We start from the raw sequence: 19,380 nt of genomic DNA, 5'->3' as shown, positions 1-19,380 counted from the left end.
TAGAAGCCCTCCAACTGTTGACCCCCCCCAAGCACCAAGAAGACAGAGCATCACTTGCCCCAGACTGAGAGCCCCTATCTATACCGTATGGCTAATAGCCACTGATGGTCCTCTGCTCCATATGCTTATCGAATTCCCTTTTGAAGCCTTTCTTGCTTGTAGCCGCCACCACTTCCTGTGGCAGTGAATTCCATGCGTTAATCACTCTTTGGGTGAAGAAGTACTTCCTTTTATCCATTCTAACCAGACAGCTCAGCAATTTCATTGAGTGCCCATGAGTTCTTGTATTGTGAGAAAGGGAGAAAAGTACTATCTGGGCCTGGTGATTTATCAGTTTTTAAGTTGTCTATCAGTTTTAGGACCTCCTCTCTCATCACCTCGATCTGACTCAGGTCTTTCAACACCCCTCCTGAAATCAGCGGTTCTGGAGCGGTCAAGCACTTCTCATCTTCCACAGTGAAGACAGAGGCAAAAAATGCATTTAGCTTCTCAGCAATTTCCCTATCATCCTTCAGTACTCCTTTTACCCCTTGGTCATCCAAGGCCCCATTGCCTCCCTGACTTGGTTTCCTGCTTCTAATGTATTTGAAGAAAGTTTTATTGTTGGTTTTTACGTTTTTTGCTATATGCTCCTCATATTCCCTTTTTGCCTGCGTGACCACAGACTTGCATTTTATTTGCCATAGCCTGTCTTCCGTTTTATCAGCCTCACTGTGACTAGCTTTCCACTGCTTAAAGGAATCCTTTTTACCTTTTACGGCTTCCATTACTTTGTTTGTTAACCATGCAGGCCTTTTCCTATACCTATTTGTGCCTTTCCTAACCTGCGGTGTGTGTGTGTGTGTGTGTGTGTGTATGTATGTGTATATATGCAGTTTAAATGCTTGTGTGTCCATGACAAGATTTTTAAGCCATTCATAGCAAAGGCATCTTGGGTGTTAAGTTCACGGACATTAACCAATTTGTTCAGCATCAATCTTCTGTCTCCATGACTAATTTGATGATTCTGGAAACTGGTTATTTGCAGTGTTTAACACTGCTTATTGACTCAAACAATCTTCTCCAGACTGTCTGTCACAACACAAACACATGATGGAAGCAGGTTCCAGCTGTCTAAACCAAAGCAATTCTTCTCTTGGCTTATGCCTGTTCAATGAGTTTCCTGTAAAATCCACCAAACTTTTTTTCAGTCATCACCTGAGTTCAATTGGAACAGAAGCTCTAGGATACAGAACACAGAAAATATTTTGGACACACTCCAGTTCTGTCCTTTCCTCTTACCCTGCCCCATGTCATGTGAAAATTGAAAGAGACATTTCTCACAAAGGATACAGGCAGGCAAATCTTGACAGCTGGGTGGTATATTCAATGATAATGTTCACATCCCCAGCTCTTTAAAAAGCACAGATTTAAGTCAAAGGTCATTGCCTTGTTGTTTCCACACTATTAGATGACAGCAGTGTACAGTGTTCAGTTAACCATCTCATGATAAGTGATACTAAACTGAACAACAAGTTTTGGATTATCTTCTTCCTATGAATAATAATTTCATATGGTTTCTTTGGCAATGGTTATTTCTTTTTAAAACCAACAGCGCGCACACACGCACATCCAAAATGCCATTCCTTGTTAGGACACTCTGCAATTATACATATTGCTGACTATTTAGCTATGTGGGTTCTTTGTATTTTATATAGCTGAAACACTTGTTATGCTGAAGAAATTGGACTTTGCTGCCATTTTCAGTCCAGGACCTCCTCCACTAAGATTCATATAAAATACCCTCTGGTTAAAATATGTCAGTGGAGAATGATAAGTGTAGGATAATTTCCACCTGAAATAGTCTACAAATATAAAATGGTCTGAACAGTGGTCATAATATTGTTCACTGGGTTCATGCTCTCTTTCCATTTTTTCAAGTCAGAGAAATTTTATGTATCTGTATTTTATATCATTAGACATATATCCTGCCTTTCTCCCCAATGGGGACCCAAATTGACTTATATCATTTGCCTCTCCTCTGTTTTATTCTCACAACAATTCTGTTGTGAGAGTGTGTGACTGGTTCAAAGTCACCCAGCAAGCTTACATGGCAGAGTGGGGATATGAACCAGGTTCTCCCAGATCCTAGTCTGATGGTCAAACCGCTACACCACAATAAGTCTCAGACTGTGCATGGTGTAGTGAAAATACTGTTTATCAGTTAGGATATCATACCAAAAATGTGCATGGTTACGGAAGATATTGTTTGCAAGGAATGCTGGTCCAAAAGAACAATCCTAAAAACCAGAAACCAATGCATATTTTAACAGAATACAATACACAACAGTCCCTTTTGTGAGGGCTAGTCAAATGACACATAACAGAGTTTGAGCTTTTGAACTCACTAGAACTTTTCCTCAGGCTGAGTGTTAAAAAAATGAAACAAAACGTTTAAAAAGAGACAAGACATGATGGTGCACCCTGGACTCAAGCCTACATTCAGAGCTGCTTCAAGTGGTGCTGGTTTCAAGTTACACCCACCTTCTTAGGGCCAGAGGCAATAAATCAATTCACTAAAATCCAAGTTAGAGAAGCCTAACAATGGTCAGGTAGGATTTACAAACAGCCAAATCATTATTTGGAAGCCACTGCAAAGCAGAATCAGAAATTTTGGTTTGAAGCAGATTTGCAAATTGAGGTTTATGATGGTTTGATGTCTGAACTGGGAAACCACATGTATTATTGTTAATTCACTTGTAAAGGCTGCACCACTCATGGAATCGTCACTTAGAGGGACAGTGAGACTCCTCTGGCCAAATTTGGAGATGGAATCCCTAATCTTTGGGGGAATCTCTGGGAAGTTGGCAACCCAAGGGTCTGACCTTTCCTTGCTTCCCTGGGCTACCCCCTCCCCTGCAGAGCAGGGGAGACTATGTGGTCAGAGCACAACACAGATTATTAGCCCAAATAAAATCATTTATTTAACTATTTACACAGTTATGGAGCACACATGCACTGTAGGAGTAAGCAGACATCATGAACCAACAGGGCATAAATCAACAGGGGTTAACCGCAATCCTCTTTCTCTACACACAACACTCTCTACCTCTGGAGGTTGTAGGCTCAGGATAGGATCTCTCCTTGGACCAGCCTCTGACTCCGCTGCAGGCCAAGCCCAAGAGAGCAGGGAAACTTCCATTCATTCCCAGTCCAGCTGACTGTGGAGTGGCTGAATCTCTGCTGCCTCCCAGGGTTCCCCCACGTCTGTGGCTTGTGGCCTGGACAGCCACGTCAGCACAGGCAGCAGGAACATTTCCTAACCTCCTGTAGGATGAAGACTACCTCCAACCTGGATGGGCTGGAGTCTATATTGATGCTGTCCTGCCCCTTGGGGCAGTCTCTCTTTTCCCACACTTTTTGGCTTTGGGGCTGCTGGGAACTGTAGGCCAGCAGATGAGGAAGCCCCATTCAACCCAGTGAGTGATAATCCATAATTTATTTAACTATATTTACACAGTTATGGAGCACACACACACTGTAGGAGTAAGCAGACACCATGAACCAACAGGACATAAATCAACAGGGGTTAAACATAATCCTCTTTCCCTACACAGAATACTCTCTACTTCTGGAGGTTGTGGGCTCACCTGTACTTCAGCCTCTCTCTCTTGCCCTAGAGAGTAGGGAAACTTCCATTCATTCCCCAGTCCAGTCGACTGTGGAGTGGCTGGATATCAGTTGCTCCCAGGGATGAAGACTGCCTTGGGACAGTCCCTGTTTTCCCACACTTTTTGGGCTTGGGGCAGCTGGGAACTGTAGGCCAGCAGATGAGGAAGTCCCGTTCAACCCAGTGAGTGATACACACCCTTCTCTGGAACTACAGCTCAATTAAACCTGATGGGGGAACATTTTAAACAAAGAACCACAGCCATCTGCAAGGCTCTCCTGAGGGCTGAAGAATGGTCAGCAAGCAAACGGCCACAGCTCCTCCTCCTCTGATCTTCTCTTGTTGGCTGAAGAAGGCTGGTCAGGCAAATGGCTGCTCGGCTGCTGAGGTAAACTGTTCAGATTGGAGTTTTGGCGGGAGCTGGCTCTGTGGGCAGGACTCAGGCACACCTTCTGATGGGCAGTTCAGACAGCCAACTGATTTTGGCAACCATAGAATGTTGCCATGTGAAAACACGTTTATAAGGACAGGATAAGAGAAACTGGCCCCTCTCACATTAACGTTCTAAATCGGATGTTATTTTTGTTGGCCTGATTTCAAGGAAAGTGATACAGGTTTCATACAGCAAATTGAATGAATAGAGTCAAGGCATCTCAATGGTGCCACTATAGCATTAATGTGCTATATTGGTTTAGCACTATAGCGTTCAACTTACAATGTTTTTTAAAAAGTCTGAATAAGATTGTGTGGTGAAAAGGGGGGGGAGTGGCATTGTAGGAAATGCTATGGACATTTTAAACAGCATACCACAGCGATTCAGAAGTGCAACAAAGGGGTAAAAAAGAGAAGAAAGCAGTTTCCCCCCAAAGTAGCTCAACCACGCTTTGCTAACCCAATGCAAGTGGGTTTGTTTGAACAGGTAAATAAATTCCACTAGCAGCTGGTTACTAAAATAGGTCTGTCTGAAATGGCAGAACAAATCCATTAGAAATCAGTTGCTAAAATAGAATACAAAGGAAGTTTGACAAGCGCCACTGATCACTATGCACAATATATGGCTTTACCAATAATCTAGAAGTGTTTTCTGCCTGTTGTTTCCCAATGTATTTTGAAAATTGAATTACATGTATGCCTATGTAGAGAATCCTTTTTCCATATTCTGTGAGCTATTATGCACAGAATTCCTATGTTGCAACAATATGCACAAAGAAGCATAGTAAGTGGAAGACATTATTGCACAAAAAATGTGTTAGAGTAAAAAGTCTTATTGTATGAGCCTAGCTAAAGATAGGGATAAAAATGTAAACTTGCTGAGTTTAACTTTTTTCCATATCCAGGGCTAATTAAAAAAATTAGTGCTGTTTAAATTTTCATCATGTAAGTCAGAGATTAAATGCAGAGAGCCTAATTGTGTTGTACCATCTCTAAAGTGCACATGACAGATCACATTTCCCCATGTACATGTCTAAGGTAGTACAGACTATGAACAGGTACGCACTTGATCTTTTAACTTTGAATTTAACATCTATCTCACCATTGCCCTTATTGAGAAGAATGCCATATATCTAGCAAAAAATTTCTTTAACTTTAGTGTATTAAGAATTTTGTTCTTGTGACTCAATGTGGAAAGCTAATTTTATTTAGATCCCGCAGCCATGGGTTTAAGCTAGAGTTGCCAACTCTGCATTGGGAAATTCCTGGGGATTTGAGGGTCCAGTCTGGGTATGGGACTCAGACCTTGAAGTCCCTTCCCAGAAAAAAATGGGTTAAAGCTCCCCCCCCCCCAACTATGGACTGATATCACAAAAATCAAACCACCAGAATTTAGGCAGCAAGTTGGGTTGCTATTACAAGCAAAAAGGGTACACAAAACTGCTAGTAGTCATAAATTGGAGTGGGACATGTAGTGATAAACAGCAGGAGAAATAGGGGAGGTGGGCCAGAGCAGGAAGTGAGGGGGGAAGTCAGTGCTGGAGCTGATAGTAGGGTTGCTAGCCCCCAGGTCCCAGCGGGGGATCCCATGGGTTTAGGGGATTCTCCCCACCATGAACCAGCTGGCTAGTGGGGAAACACCACCCCTAAACAGGGACATCGCCATGCGATGACATCACACAGAAGTGACGTCTTCGTGTCAGGGACATAGTGTGCGGGATGCTCTAGTTCTGGCATAAACTCTATGGTTTAAGCCCAATTTTGCCATAGAGTTTGCCCCCAGACCGAAGCGTCCTCTGCACAACGTCCCCACCCACCCCTGGAACGCCCCCCAAATCCCCCCACTGGAGCAGTTAGGGGACCTGGCAACCCTAGTTGGCAGTGAAGATAAAGGGAGATATGAGCGTTCTCTTCCCCTATGAAGTCTATCTCCAGATGGAGCAGGAGATCTCCTGAATGCCTGAGGAATTACAACTAATCTCCAGACCACCACAAACACCGCCTTCCCCAGGTCTGCCCCCAAATCTCCAAGAATTTCCCAACCCAGGGTTGGCAACCATAGTCTTCACAGGTCCCATTTTTGTTATTACACCCCCCCCATTTCCATAGTTGTATTAAGATTAGTAGTAATTAATTGTTTAAACTATCCTTTCTAACAAAGAAAACAGGTACACATGTAACTATTGTTGGTTCATAATTTCTTTCCCTCACTAGCCTCACCTTTCTTCTGCATGATTTCCCTACTCCTATGGTAATATTCATGTCAGTGGCTATTAGCCACAAGGTATAGATAGGAACTCTGGGGCAAGTGATGCTCTGTATTCTTGGTGCTTGGGGGGGGACACAGTGGGAGGGCTTCTAGTGCCCTGGCCCCACTGATGGACCTTCTGATGGCACCTGCTATTTTTGGCCACTGTGTGACAGTGTTGGACTGGATGGGCCATTGGCCTGATCCAACACTGGCTTCTCTTATGTTCTTAGTTTGCTGTTGATGAGGATTTGAATCCTAGGCTTTAAGATGGTTTTAAAACTGGTTAAAATTAACTAAGGGTAAGTTATCAGGAGAGTTGTGTGTGTGCTATGTCCTTGAGTCCATGGTTGAGCCATGATCTGAATTCCAGTCTCCAGAATACATCATTCATTTTTGGTTCATGCTCCTTCATCTTCTTTGAATTGTAGTGTTTGGTTATGCACAGTAGTTACTGTGCGCTTCTTAAAAGAAAATCTATTTGAAAAAAGATGACGTTACTATTTTAGAATTGTGTTTCTGACAATACTAGAAGTAGGCAGGAGTAAATTCCACTGCATTGTCTTGGAACTTTAAATGTTAGGATTGTTCTTGTCAAATGACAAGGTTAAAATCCCTGACACAGACAAAAAACAGAGAGTTGAATTCAGAAGTGAGCCTGAGAAAATCTGTGCTATTTAATGTCTAGGTTTCTCTAAGGCTCTTGGCATGTACATTTAAATTGAATTCTTTTATTTTGAGTGAGTTGAATTCAAAAGTGATGCATAGAAAGGCTCATTAAGAGGTGCAAATTGCATATGCATACAATTAGTTTTACATGAAATCATCATTTTGTGTGGTAAGAGGAGAAGAACAAAGGTTTGAATCCAGTGGCACCTTTATGACCAGCAAAGTTTTATTCTGGTTATAAGCTTTTGTGTGCATGCACACTTCCTCAGATACATTAAAAGAGAATTCACCAGCCATTACATGTAGGCAACAGGTGAGGATATTGCCAGAAAGGGACTATTAGAGCTAAGATTGGATTAAGGCAGTTGATAATACCAAATTCCAAAAGACTGGATGCATAAAGGGGGGGGGGGGGATGGATCACAACTGTTGCACATCAACTTTGCTTGGTATATAATAAAAGTGAGACAAAATTGATGTTTATTTAATTAATTTAGAAAATAGGTATGCTGCTTCTCCAGACCAGCTTGAGGGAGGTGAAAAACAATAAAAACACAACCAAGCAATAAAACAAATAAATGAGAACAAATCCTGCCAATAAAAATAAGTCCAACAAACAATAAAATTAATGAATAAGAACAAGTCAATAAAAATAAGCCAAGTCAATAAAAACAAGCCAAGCATAAAAGCACATGAAACAAGAAAAGCAGTCTACAATTATATTGATAAAAACAGTCCTCAGGCTAGGAGCAGGCCATAAAACATTTGAAAAGAAGTACTGCGTAAATAGAAGTGTTTTGTCTTGACATCTAAACAAAAGTAAGGTAAGTAGTAGGTGAGTCTCAAGAGGGAGGGCAAAGGCAATGAAAAAGCGCCATCTCTGGTCACCACCTGTCTTACCTCTCTGCAAGCAGGAGCACAGACAACAGGGCTTGAGAAGAGAATATTATCGCATAGGCCAGATATTATAGGACAAGGTGGTCCTTTAAGTATTCAAGTTATTAACCTGTCAACTGAGCAAAAGATAAGTTAGTAGCCAAAGGGTAAGCAGTTGGTGCTCTGATGGCCCAGTCTAGACCATAAACAATGACCAGTGGTGTCCTAAAGACTAAAAAAGTCTGTTCGACTTTGAAAATTTCCCCATACTGACTGCAAGACAAAGGGGGATAGGAGAATATAAGAACAGCTCTGCTAAAAGTCAGCTGAGTGTCCCAGGAAGCTGGGCATGAAGTCTAGAAACCTTCCTTCAACTAAGAAATTGGTATTTGTGTCAACACTGCCTTTGCATATGGGCATTCTGATTAGATATTGTTGCTAATATACACTCATCGAACTTTTCTTGAAGGACTTGTCAAATTCTCTTTGAAGCCATCTAAGCCATTTTGTGGTAGCAAATTCCATAAGGTCATATTCATTGAGTGAAAAAGTCAACTCCCTGTATTATGGGAGTATGAAAAATACCTACTTTCTCCATACTATGTATAATTTTACCACTTTCTGTCATACACTTTGTCTTTTTCACTAATTACCCTTGATATCCAAATCATTTATAAATATATTAAATAATCCTGATCCCAATATAGACCTCTTGGTAGGGTTGCCAACTTCCAGGTTGGGCTTGGAGAGCTCGTGGAATTACAATTTATCTCCAGACTACAGTGATTAGTTCTCCTGGATAAAATGGTTGCTCTGTTGGGTGGACTCCATGGGATAATATCCTGCCCTCTCCAGGTTTCACCCCCAAATCTCCAAGAGTTTCCCATCATTCCCAAAATAGAGTTGGCAGCCCTACGTCTTGGGGATTCCTCTGCATACTTCCCTCCATTGTGAAAACTGTCCATTTATTTTTTGCTTCATTTCTTGTTTTTTTAAAGGGTCACCAATCTATAAAGTAATCCAGTTCTGTTTACACACAGACTGATTTCCCACAAGAAGCTGCACCGCCCTCGCTCTTCTGTTTCCCCCGCTTGCATTGGTCAATTTCACACTATTCACTGCATGGCTGCATTTTGACCCACAGCTCCCCCTGATTTCCCCCCGTGTCTTCTTGATCTCAAAAACCAAGGATCGAGAAAATGCGGGGGAAATCAGAGGGAGCTGCGGGTCAAAATGCCGCCACGCAGTGAATAGTGTGAAATTGACCAATGCAAGCAGGGGAAACAGAAGAGTGAGGGCGGCGCAGCTGCTTGTGGGGAATCGGTCACAGAGAACTCTTTGTGAGTAAGGCCAGAGACATTCATTCCCAAGAAAGGTTTGTTCCATACATGCAACTTTACTGCATGTACAGAATATTCCCTGCAACCAAAGTGTGTATGTGGCCCTGCTTTTATCAAACTCTACCATGCCACTATATACCTGTCCCTGGATAATAGGACTATCAGTAACTACTATCCAGTGTTGTGTGTTCACACTATCACACATACATCATATAGTCTATCCTCTTTGTCTTTCAATCTGTTTCCTTTTTGAGAAAAGCTAGTATGATGCTTGGGCTTTCATTTTCAGATAGCTATGAGGATATTGGTAGTTGCAAATAAATAAAGGGAAGGGCCCTCCAATGGCAGCCCTGTGATGGATTTCACCAGGAGAATTGCTGCAATGGAAAGTTCTTTGCCTTGTATTGTCTCATTGCTAACTGCCACTGCAGGCATTCAAATACCATATATGTTTTGTTCTCATACTACTGTCCCCCAAATGTATACGTTTATAAAGCAAATATTTCTTATTCCACGCAATAACACATTTTTGCCGTATTATATTAACCTTAGTCATGAAAATGGCATTACTTCTGTTTAAATAATGCAATCTGAAAAAGCAGGAATATTGTTCATGTAGTGGTTTAGCTACTAGAAGGGCTTACTTCCTAACACGGGTAATGTTGCTGACTGCTTCATTTCATGTAACTGGGTAGAATATATATAGATGAATGGAAACATGCACATATATAAAACTGTAGGATTTGAAGAACAATCCATATAAGTCCTTGTTCAAATTTTGTCAGAATTTTATGAGTAAGAGGTTAAATACACATGACTAAGAGTCTCTGCAGGATATTAATAATATCATGAGTTTATGTGTACAATTTTCATGGAAGTGGGAAATTAAAAAAAGGAATGTTTGCATGAAACAGGGAAATCTGTGATTTAGAGGGAAAGGTCTCATGCTGATAGAAATTCTGGCTAGTTTCTTACAAAAACAACATTTCTGAAAAGGCACTGGGCTTAGATGGGTGTTACTTTGCTTAGGATTGCAGTGTTGGTTAACTATTTGATGAGGTATAGAATTGACATGGTTGGAATTGCTCCTAAAAGCATCTGGATTTGTTTCACAGATACTGCTTTTCATCAGTGTTCTGCTACATCTACCATTCTAAGTCCATTGAACAGCTTTGCTATACATACAAAAACAGAGGCTCTCTCATTCACTTAAAATAACAAGGAATGTTCTGGATATATAGTTGACTTTTATGCATGGAAAATATCCTCATGAAATACACACTTAGATGTAAGTCTCCTGTGAAATGTATGTTATCCCCCCTGACCCCCAACCGATAGCTGGGGGGGGGACCTGGCAACCCTAGACCTCCTGCCTAGCAGCCCTGGTTGCTTGTCACCACTCAGCAGAGCAGCAGGGGGGGAATGGGAGGAAAATAGGTATCGTGAGAACATCATGATGTCCCTTGCAGTGTGAACCTCGAGATGACATTGTGTTGGCACAGTGCACTAGGATTCTCCTGCAAGTAGTTTCAGGTTTAAGCCAGAAGTGATGTCACAGTATTGGGATGATGCTTATTTGCATGTTACCACCCCCTAAACTTTCTGCTGGTTGTCAGTGCATGGCAGGCAACTTTACTTAGATATGAATAGGTCAGCCTATGAATAGGTCAGCCTCTATATATCTAATCAGAATCCACGGGTCTCATGATTGTAATGCTCATGTATTTACAGATAAATATGCTGTATGGAACAAGTAATCCTAAAGACTGCCTACTCCCAAATGAGTGTGCTCAACCATTACGATCATCCAGACAGATAGGGGCTTCTTGGTCATGGCATCAAAATGATGGAATTCCCTCCCCAAGGAGATTGTTCAACACCCCCCCCCCAATCATTGTGAAGACTTTCTGTTTCATCTGATGTGTCCTTATTGACCTTTCTTCTTGTTTGTTTTTAATTGTCAGTTTTATTTATGTGTACTATTTTTAAAAGTTGATTTATAATCTTGTTTAATTGTTCTATGCTTTAAGAGGCCTAATTGGACAAAGAGGCAGCATGCAGAGGTTTAAAATCAATCAATAATTCATTGTTTACAAATGAAAATCCCAGCAGATGACTTTCCTTTAATTTGAGGAGTATTTAAGTCTTATCATATAATGAACACCTGCTCAGGCAACTCAATATGTTTTCAGAGATTATGGCTGCAGTCTAAGAACATTTCCTTGGGATAAAGTGTTTATTTCTCTGTAGACCTTCTTAGGATTGCTCCCGACGTCACTTAGTGTTACAAATTCTGGAAAGCAGAAAGTTAAATATTAGATTATCGGTTTCTACCCTGATAATAGACAGTTCAAAACAGTTTTGATTATCAGTGATGTATAATTGTGGTGTTGCTTATAGGGTCACTTATTTGGGAACTGTCTGAGGTCAGATCTTCTCCTGGTTCCCTGTGCCATTCCCAGGGTACTCTGGGGAAACATCCCACTGGTTCCAGCCTGTGTGTTGAAGACTGCACTGACGGCTCCTCCAGCTCCTCCAGCCACTGCTGGTTGTCTGGATGAAGTATAGCACCACTACATCACCAAGGGACTGCTACTGGGCCAGATCGGCCAGGCCATCTGGCAAAAGAGGGATACTGGTGGTCGGGTGGGGCAGGCTGTTGGATTCACACCCAAGTAAACATGACCCATACAAGAGGCCAAATAGAAGACCAAGGAGGAGGCATCAGATTCTCGGCTGCAGAGGAGAGGGTTGAGAAGAGAAGCTTAGTCACAAGCTAGAGTCAACCACCTTCCCTCTCAACATGTGAGGACTTTTGCTTGCCCCAGTGGACCATGGGGGTGAGGGCAGAGTACAAGTCAGACACCGAGCCCCCGGATTACCACAGTGATGGGAGGAGAATTGGGCACTTTTGATCTTTCATTGGCACTGTTTCAGTTCACATTTTTTTATTTATTTCCTAGTGATTATCAATACATCTAATTCTCAACATTGCCAAATCTGTGAATACTGAAACCTGTGAGCTACCGGCTCGAAAGTTGTGAGCAAGCGAGTTGGCCGCTGCATACATTAGTTTGCTCTGGAGCCATCCTTCCTGAGCAAAGGCAAAAATGTGTGAGCCAGAGGCTAAAAAACAGTGAGCTAGCTCACGCTAACTCAGCTTAGCGGGAACCCTGCCCCCAAGTAGTAAATAAATGATAAATATTGTCGAAGATGCAGGGTATAATGTATCCAGTCCATACCGCGTGGCCGGCTCAGGCTCTACGCGGTCAGAGACAAACATTGAGTTTCGCTCCAAGAGACAATGGACTATGCGGATCCTAGCCCGCTCCAATCAGGAAGCTAGGTTCCCGGCCGAGAGCCTATGGGACTCTCGGCCACTGTAAATAACCTATTGGGAAGTAGGGGTGTGTTTTGGGTGGTGGTTTCATGGGGGATATAAGCTGGCCTGCGAGCCGGCCAAAGTCGTCTTGTTCCTGATCGAATAAAGTATGCTTTGCTGAAATCACTCTCCGTCTGCGTGCTTTTCACAGGGAAAGATAAACTAGAGGTTAGTTGCTTGCTGGGAAGGGGAGAGGAAAGGGGAGGATATGGGAGCTGTCAGTAGGAAAAATGAACTAGTACTAGGGCTGCCAACCTCCAAGTGGGGCCTGAATTACATTTCCAGACTACAGAGGTCAGTTCCCCCAAAGAAAAATAGCAGCAGACTCTGTGGCATTAGATTATGGTGAGGTTTCTCCCCTCCCCAAACCCTATGTTCCCCAGGTTTCAGCCATAAATCTCCAGGAATTCCCCAGTATGGAGTTGGCAACCCTTCATATTGTGCAAGGGGATACAGGAGACAGTGAGTACCACTCACAAGTCCTTGCAAGTTTCCCCTTACAAGACTGGGCCCAGCCTGGGCACCACACACAGGCCTTCCAGCTCTGGGTTGGAAAATACCTGGAGATTTTAGGGGTGGAGCCTGAGGAAGCCAGGGTTTAGGGAGGGGAGGGACTGCAACAGGGTACAATGCCATAAAATCTACCCTCCAAAGTGGTCATTTTCTCCAGGGAAAGTGATCTTGATCACCCAGAGATAACTGTAATAGCGGGAGATCCCCAGGCGCCACCTGGAGGTTGACAACCCTAGCCACATAGCTAGGCCAGACTTTTCCCAGGGAGAGGCTGCCAGGGAGAGGGGAGGAGGCAAAGCTGAATATGGAAGAGCACATAAAGATAGGCTGGTTAGCAAGAGAGAAAGAAAAAGGGAAGAACCTATGGGGGCTTTCAGTTAAGGGAAAGGGGAGGGGGAAATAAAGCATTGTCTGCAAGTCTTTGCGTGTTTCCTGCTTGTATTAACAAATATTATTCTACGGTGAAGTCAGGGGCTTAGATTCCAGATGATGGATAATGCAAGGAGACCAAATAGTGGACCTTGAGGTCTAAATTATAATAATACCAAAAAAGGAATCTGTTGAGGAGTCTCCCAGATCAGGCAGCTAAAAAGAAACTATAGGGAACATGTTCCCAGCGTGCTTGAAGAGAGATCTTGGGAGGTTTTTAAAAGCTTCTAGACATAACTGACTCTTACCACTGGACGTATTATCTTCACAGACATCCATGTTGATCTGATTTGGAGGATAATTGGTATGCCACCTCCTGGCCCCAAAAAGGCATGCATAGAAATAGACCCTTTCCCCAATCTTCCCTGCCAGTGTGTATCTACACTGTATTAGGAAAGTTTGCCTCACACTTTGAAGTCAGGGTTAAAATGGTATATGAAGGATGGCAGTTAATTTGAAAGCTGGTCCAACTCTACAATAATAAATGGAAATAGTATCCTATTGATCTTAGCAGTTGTCAGTTTGGTCTTTTTGCTCCTCAGATGAAGGCTTCAAGTTCTTAACTGTTGTTGGTTTTGTCATCGCCCTCCTCATGGAGATTATCATCATCATCTGTGTCTTGCTGTTTGCAAAGAGTGTGTGACTGGAGGCTGTCATTGCCTGTGGGTGTAAAGTTGTACTTGAATGCTTTCTTTTCCTTTCCTTCCACGGCAGGATTTATGTGGGCATCATTCATGTGATACTCTGGGAATGGCTGACGTTGGAACCATATGCTCCCCTGAGCGCAGCTGTGCGGTGATTGAAGATGACGGCCTCCATGCAGCTTTTACAGTGGCTCACGAAATTGGTATGCAGTGCCTTTTTTGTTCCCTTGCCAAATACAACACTTGTAACAGCTGCATTAGTAACCAAAATACTTTACAAGTAATTCCAGATTTTCCCCTGGTTTAGATATACACTTGGGAATTAAAGCTGTGTACATATTCACTTTAGGGTTAACTAATAGGGATCATAAGGCAAGTGGAAGTGCACAGTAGGCGTTTCTTTTCTGACAGTGTCAATTGTAAGCAATAGCTGGAGTAGAAATTTGAGGGCTGCTATTGTCCATACATGTTCCTTTCAAGAAAGTGTTAGTCCTTGCCATCTATGAAGGTTTAAAAATAACTGCAGGGTTTAGCAGTTTACTGTACAGAAGTATATATATGTCTATTGCATTTATATCCCTCTGCATGGGAAAGAACATATCCAAAACAACTGGGTAATCAGAAATTCTGGTGAAAAGAATTATTTAACAATCGGCAAAAGGTAGATGTACATAACAGTGGGGTTCAGATAATTGCAAAAGAAACCTAATAAGAGCAGTCATCAGCAATATGTTACTATTTTGTTACAAAAAGGCTGTGTATCAACTTCTACAAGCAAATGCAGATTTTCTTTTATTAAAGTAAAAGAAGTATCCATTTTGACATAGGAGGAAGTATTTTCATGCCAAGGAATAATTTGAGTTTCCTTTAAAGTGGTACAAATTACCTAAATTATACTCTTCCATAAATTTATTATGACATGACATTAGCAATGTTATTCCCATACAAATAGATTGTGAGTACCATGTTGAAAACACAGCTTTTTGGGTAGATGTCTTTTTGGATATAGTCACTTAGTTTAATGGTCATTGTGGTTACTACCCTTATCTGCTTTTGCAGGAATTTAAAAAACAGGCTTAGGTAATGTTGAACACTTCTAATGTCATGAATCATGTGGAACTGTTCTGATATTAGAACAAACATGTTGTATTATATGTGGCAGAAAGCTTGCATAGGTGTGCCTGAGCAGTTTTCATGATCCCAATGCTATGGCTGTATCACACCAAATAAGAAAACAATTAAAAATCTTCCTGGTCTCTATGAAGGCCCACATATGCATTCTGAGCCTTCACAGAACATTGGTTAGTACCCCTGTAGAGCAAAAGATGAGAAATATGGCTCATATCTTCTTCCTTTTGGGGAATCTGTCATGGCATGCACATATTTCAAGAGGTAGGGCCAGAGTCTTTCTATTACTGCAAGAGTAGAATCATTGAGAATATTCTCCAAGATTTCTCTCCTCTTACCTAGATTTTCACCATTTTTATTCTGTCTGTTTCTTGACTTCCTCTTGCAGTGGCCCAGCTGACACTGCTAGACTGATCTTCCTTGTATTCATGTAGTTGTTTTTGAAATGCAACTTATGCTAGTTCTGTGGCAATGGAAAGTATGCTACCTTCATGTGGATAAAATTCCTCCTGCCTAAGGATCCTTCCTCCAAATTAAATGGCTCTTCCATTGGTTGGAGGAAGACTTTAAACTTTGCTTAGTGCTGTGGTAAGATACAGGGCAGTGAATCCAGTGGTTGTTTATATGTCCTGTAAAAAAGTAATTTTGTTTGGCAATTTTTAACTTGCTGCTTCACATTTCAGCTTTTTATTTTTGTATTTTAGGAAATGTAACATATTTTGTATTTTCAGAGATTTATTTAATTCGGTCTCTTAGGAATTTACAATTACATAAAATCTATTAAGAATCCTTCAGCCATCTTTCTTGTTTTGTTTCTAAATTTTAGGATCTCAAACTTCAAAAATTGTATCCATGAAGATGATGATCCATTCTGGGTCTAGCTGAGTATAAATTTAAATTACAGACCCAACTTCCTTGAGATGTTCAGCACAGGAGGAAGTGGGAAGAGATGAATGTTCCAAAATCAGCCCTTGTTTCACCATGAGTTTCTCAGATAAATATTCTTTAAGACAGAATCTAGAGTTTCTTGTGTATGACAAAAGCCATAATGAGGCTCCCGGTTGACCAACAAAGTAGGCTCTGCATTTTATATCTTCATTTGGCTTGCATAGTCAACATAGTCATGGTCACTAAAGATCTCTTTTCCATGAGGGACATTAGCTATTCAGAATGTACAGCAATTTTAAAAATGGAAAACAGGGTGTCCCCCCCCTTTACATTCTTGGAAGGAAATAACAAGGCTAAAGGAACTTTCAGAGAGTGCCAACTTCTGATTTGCCTTGTACCTCATGCCAAACCAAAGTAAAGTTTGCTTTGGGAGTATCATTCAACCAGTTCAGTCTTCAAACAGCTAGCAGGTAGGGTGCAAGAGCGTTGTGCTTAATATCCTTCAAGGGAACATAAAGAAACTCGCAAAATTTGAAAGTATGGTTTTCCTTTTAGCAGTACTGTGCTAGCAGCATGAATCATAAGCAAATTGGACATTCTTGGCAAGAAATATCTGTAAATGTGATAATAATATATTGTTGAGACTCCCAGGTTCATGAAGCAAACAATTTGAAACTGATGAAGTATAGCTAATGCTCCAATCCTGTGAGCTGGCACTGCTGCAACCTAGATTCAGGTACAAGGACCATAATGTTACTACAATACCAACCACTAAAGTTCTAAATTGAACAGCATAATAAAACTCTTACTTGGAAAATCTGCCCCAGTGTCAGATGTTTGTGACTTAGCTAACTGTTGAGGGACCAGCACTCAGCATATGTTCACTTGAATTCCCATAATCCAGTTCTAAGTTCTGGCACTGTAAAAGATTTTTTTTTTTGGCTGAGCAAATTTGGCATCAGGAAAAGAAGATCCATGTCAGTGCTGATGCATTTGGCCTGAATTTGCTGCCCACGTCCAGTTTCCCAGTATTGCTGAGGTTGCCAAGTCAGTAAGAGAACAGGTGTCTTCTATGCAGGAACAGGATTTTGTGGTTTCCCCATTGCTAGTGTGCCTGCAGATAGAGCACAGTAGAACTAGAGCCTCCACATGGCAGGTTTACATGCCCTAATCCCCCAGAAGTGGCCACCCTCTCTACCTGGGCCACTCAGGCTTTTCATTTTTAAAAAGTGTCACTAGGATATTTTTATCAGTACAGCATTGTAGCAATAGATTTATTTATTTATTTATTATTTTGATTTATACCCCACCCTTCCCGCAAGCAGGTTCAAGGTGAGTCACAACAATAAATTCCAAAGCAATCTAAAAATGATTCAGTAAATAGGTACCAAATGTTAAATTAATACAATAAAACCAGTTTAAAACAGGTAAAGTGGGCAGTGCAGCAAATTTCAGTTCCTACAGCCAAGAATGAATGGGCTGGAACCATAAAGGTTAATAGTAGCCTACTGCAACAGCAACAGGGAGGCCAGCTGGTAGATGCCCACTGCCTCAATCAAAGGTCTGGCAGAACAGCTCCTTTTGAAGGCCATGTGAAACTAAGGTCCTGCAGGGCCCTGATCTCAGTTGGGAGCATGTTCCAGCAGGCCAGGACCAAAAAAGCCCTGGCCCTGGTTGAGGCTAGGCAAATGTCTTTCAGGCCAGGGACAACCAGCAGATGGTTATCCGCAGTGTGAGGAGAGGCCGTCCCTTAGATATATTGGTCCCAGGCTGCATAAGGTTTTAAAGGTTAGTACCAACACCTTGAAGCGGATCTGGTACTCAATTGGTAGCCAGTGCAATTAGTGGAGCACTGGCTGAATGCACACCCGCACAGGTGTCACAGTCAGCAGGCGTGCCACCATATTTTGTACCAGCTGGAGTTTCCAGATCAGCCTCAAGGGTAAGCCTACATAGAGCACGTTACACTGGTCAAGCCTGGAAGTGACCACTACATGGGTTACTGTAGCCAGGTCTCAGGGGGAAAGGTAGGGAACCACCTGCCTGATCTGCCGAAGATGATAAAAGGCAGTCCTGGCAACTGTGGCAATCTGGGCTTCCATAGAAAGTGAGGCATCCAAGGTCACCCCTAGGCTCCTCACCTTCTGGGCCGGCACAAATGGTGCCCTGTCCAGGATAGAGAGCCTGATTTCTGAATCCACTCCACCCCCCCCCCCGGCTCAGGTACAGGACCTCCATCTTCATTGGATTTATCTTCAACCAACTCTGTTGCAACTATCCAGCCTCGGCCTCTAAAGCACTATCCAAGCTCTCTGGGGCAGAGTCTGGGCTGCTGTCCAACAGCAGATAGAGCTGGGTGTCACCGGTGTACTGGTGGCAACCCATCCCAAACCCCTAGACCAACTGGGTGAGGAGATGCATGTAGATCTTAAACAGCACTGGCAGGAGGATCACCCCCTGCGGCACTCCACATTAAGAACATAAGAGAAGCCAATGTTGGATCAGACCAATGGCCCATCCAGTCCAACACTCTGTCACACAGTGGCCAAAATTCCAGGTGCCATCAGGAGGTCCACCAGTGGGGCCAGGACACCAGAAGTCCTCCCATGTTCCCCCCCCAAACATCAAGAATACAGAGCATCACTTTCCCCAGACCGAGAGTTCCTATCTATACCTTGTGGCTAATAGCCACTGATGAACCTCTGCTCCATATGTTTATCCAATTCCCTCTTGAAACCATCCATGCTTGTAGTCGCCACCTTTTGTGGCAGTGAACCCTCTCACCTAGCACCACTCTCTGGTCTGACCATGGAGAAAGGAGGAAAACCATTGTATGGCTGTCCCCTGAACTCCTATGTCAGCAAGTCGGTGGGTCATAAGAACATAATCGACCATGTGGTACGCTGCTGTTAGATCTAATAACAACAGCAGCACCAACCTGCCTTGATCCAGGTGTCTCTGGAGGTCATCTGTGAGGGTGATCTCCATGCCATGGCCAAGGCGGAAACCAGACTGGAATGGATCAAGAATGGAAGGGTCATCCAAGAAAACCTGAAGCTGCTCTGCCACCACCCTCTCAACTACCTTACCCAGAAACAGTAGATTTGAGACTGTTGGCTAAGACCGCAGGGTCTAATTATGGTTTTTTAAGGAGCGGACATACCACCACCTCCTTCAATCCT

General features: G+C 42.5%; 1 protein-coding gene across 1 annotated transcript in view; it reads left to right on the top strand.

Moving 5' to 3' along the window:
- The window catches only part of ADAMTS5 (ADAM metallopeptidase with thrombospondin type 1 motif 5), a 97,368-nt gene that overhangs the window by 14,790 nt on the left and 63,198 nt on the right, over window positions 1-19,380 (top strand). The window contains exon 3 of the mRNA XM_015418054.1: window positions 14,253-14,385. Within this exon, the coding sequence (XP_015273540.1) occupies window positions 14,253-14,385 (133 nt within the window). The remainder of the gene's footprint in view (window positions 1-14,252; window positions 14,386-19,380) is intronic.

The sequence above is a fragment of the Gekko japonicus genome, unplaced genomic scaffold (assembly GCF_001447785.1).
Source record: "Gekko japonicus isolate JY-2015 unplaced genomic scaffold, Gekko_japonicus_V1.1 scaffold1320, whole genome shotgun sequence".
In the NCBI taxonomy this organism is placed as follows: Eukaryota; Metazoa; Chordata; class Lepidosauria; order Squamata; family Gekkonidae; genus Gekko; species Gekko japonicus.
This window is presented reverse-complemented; position numbering and strand designations above follow the sequence as displayed.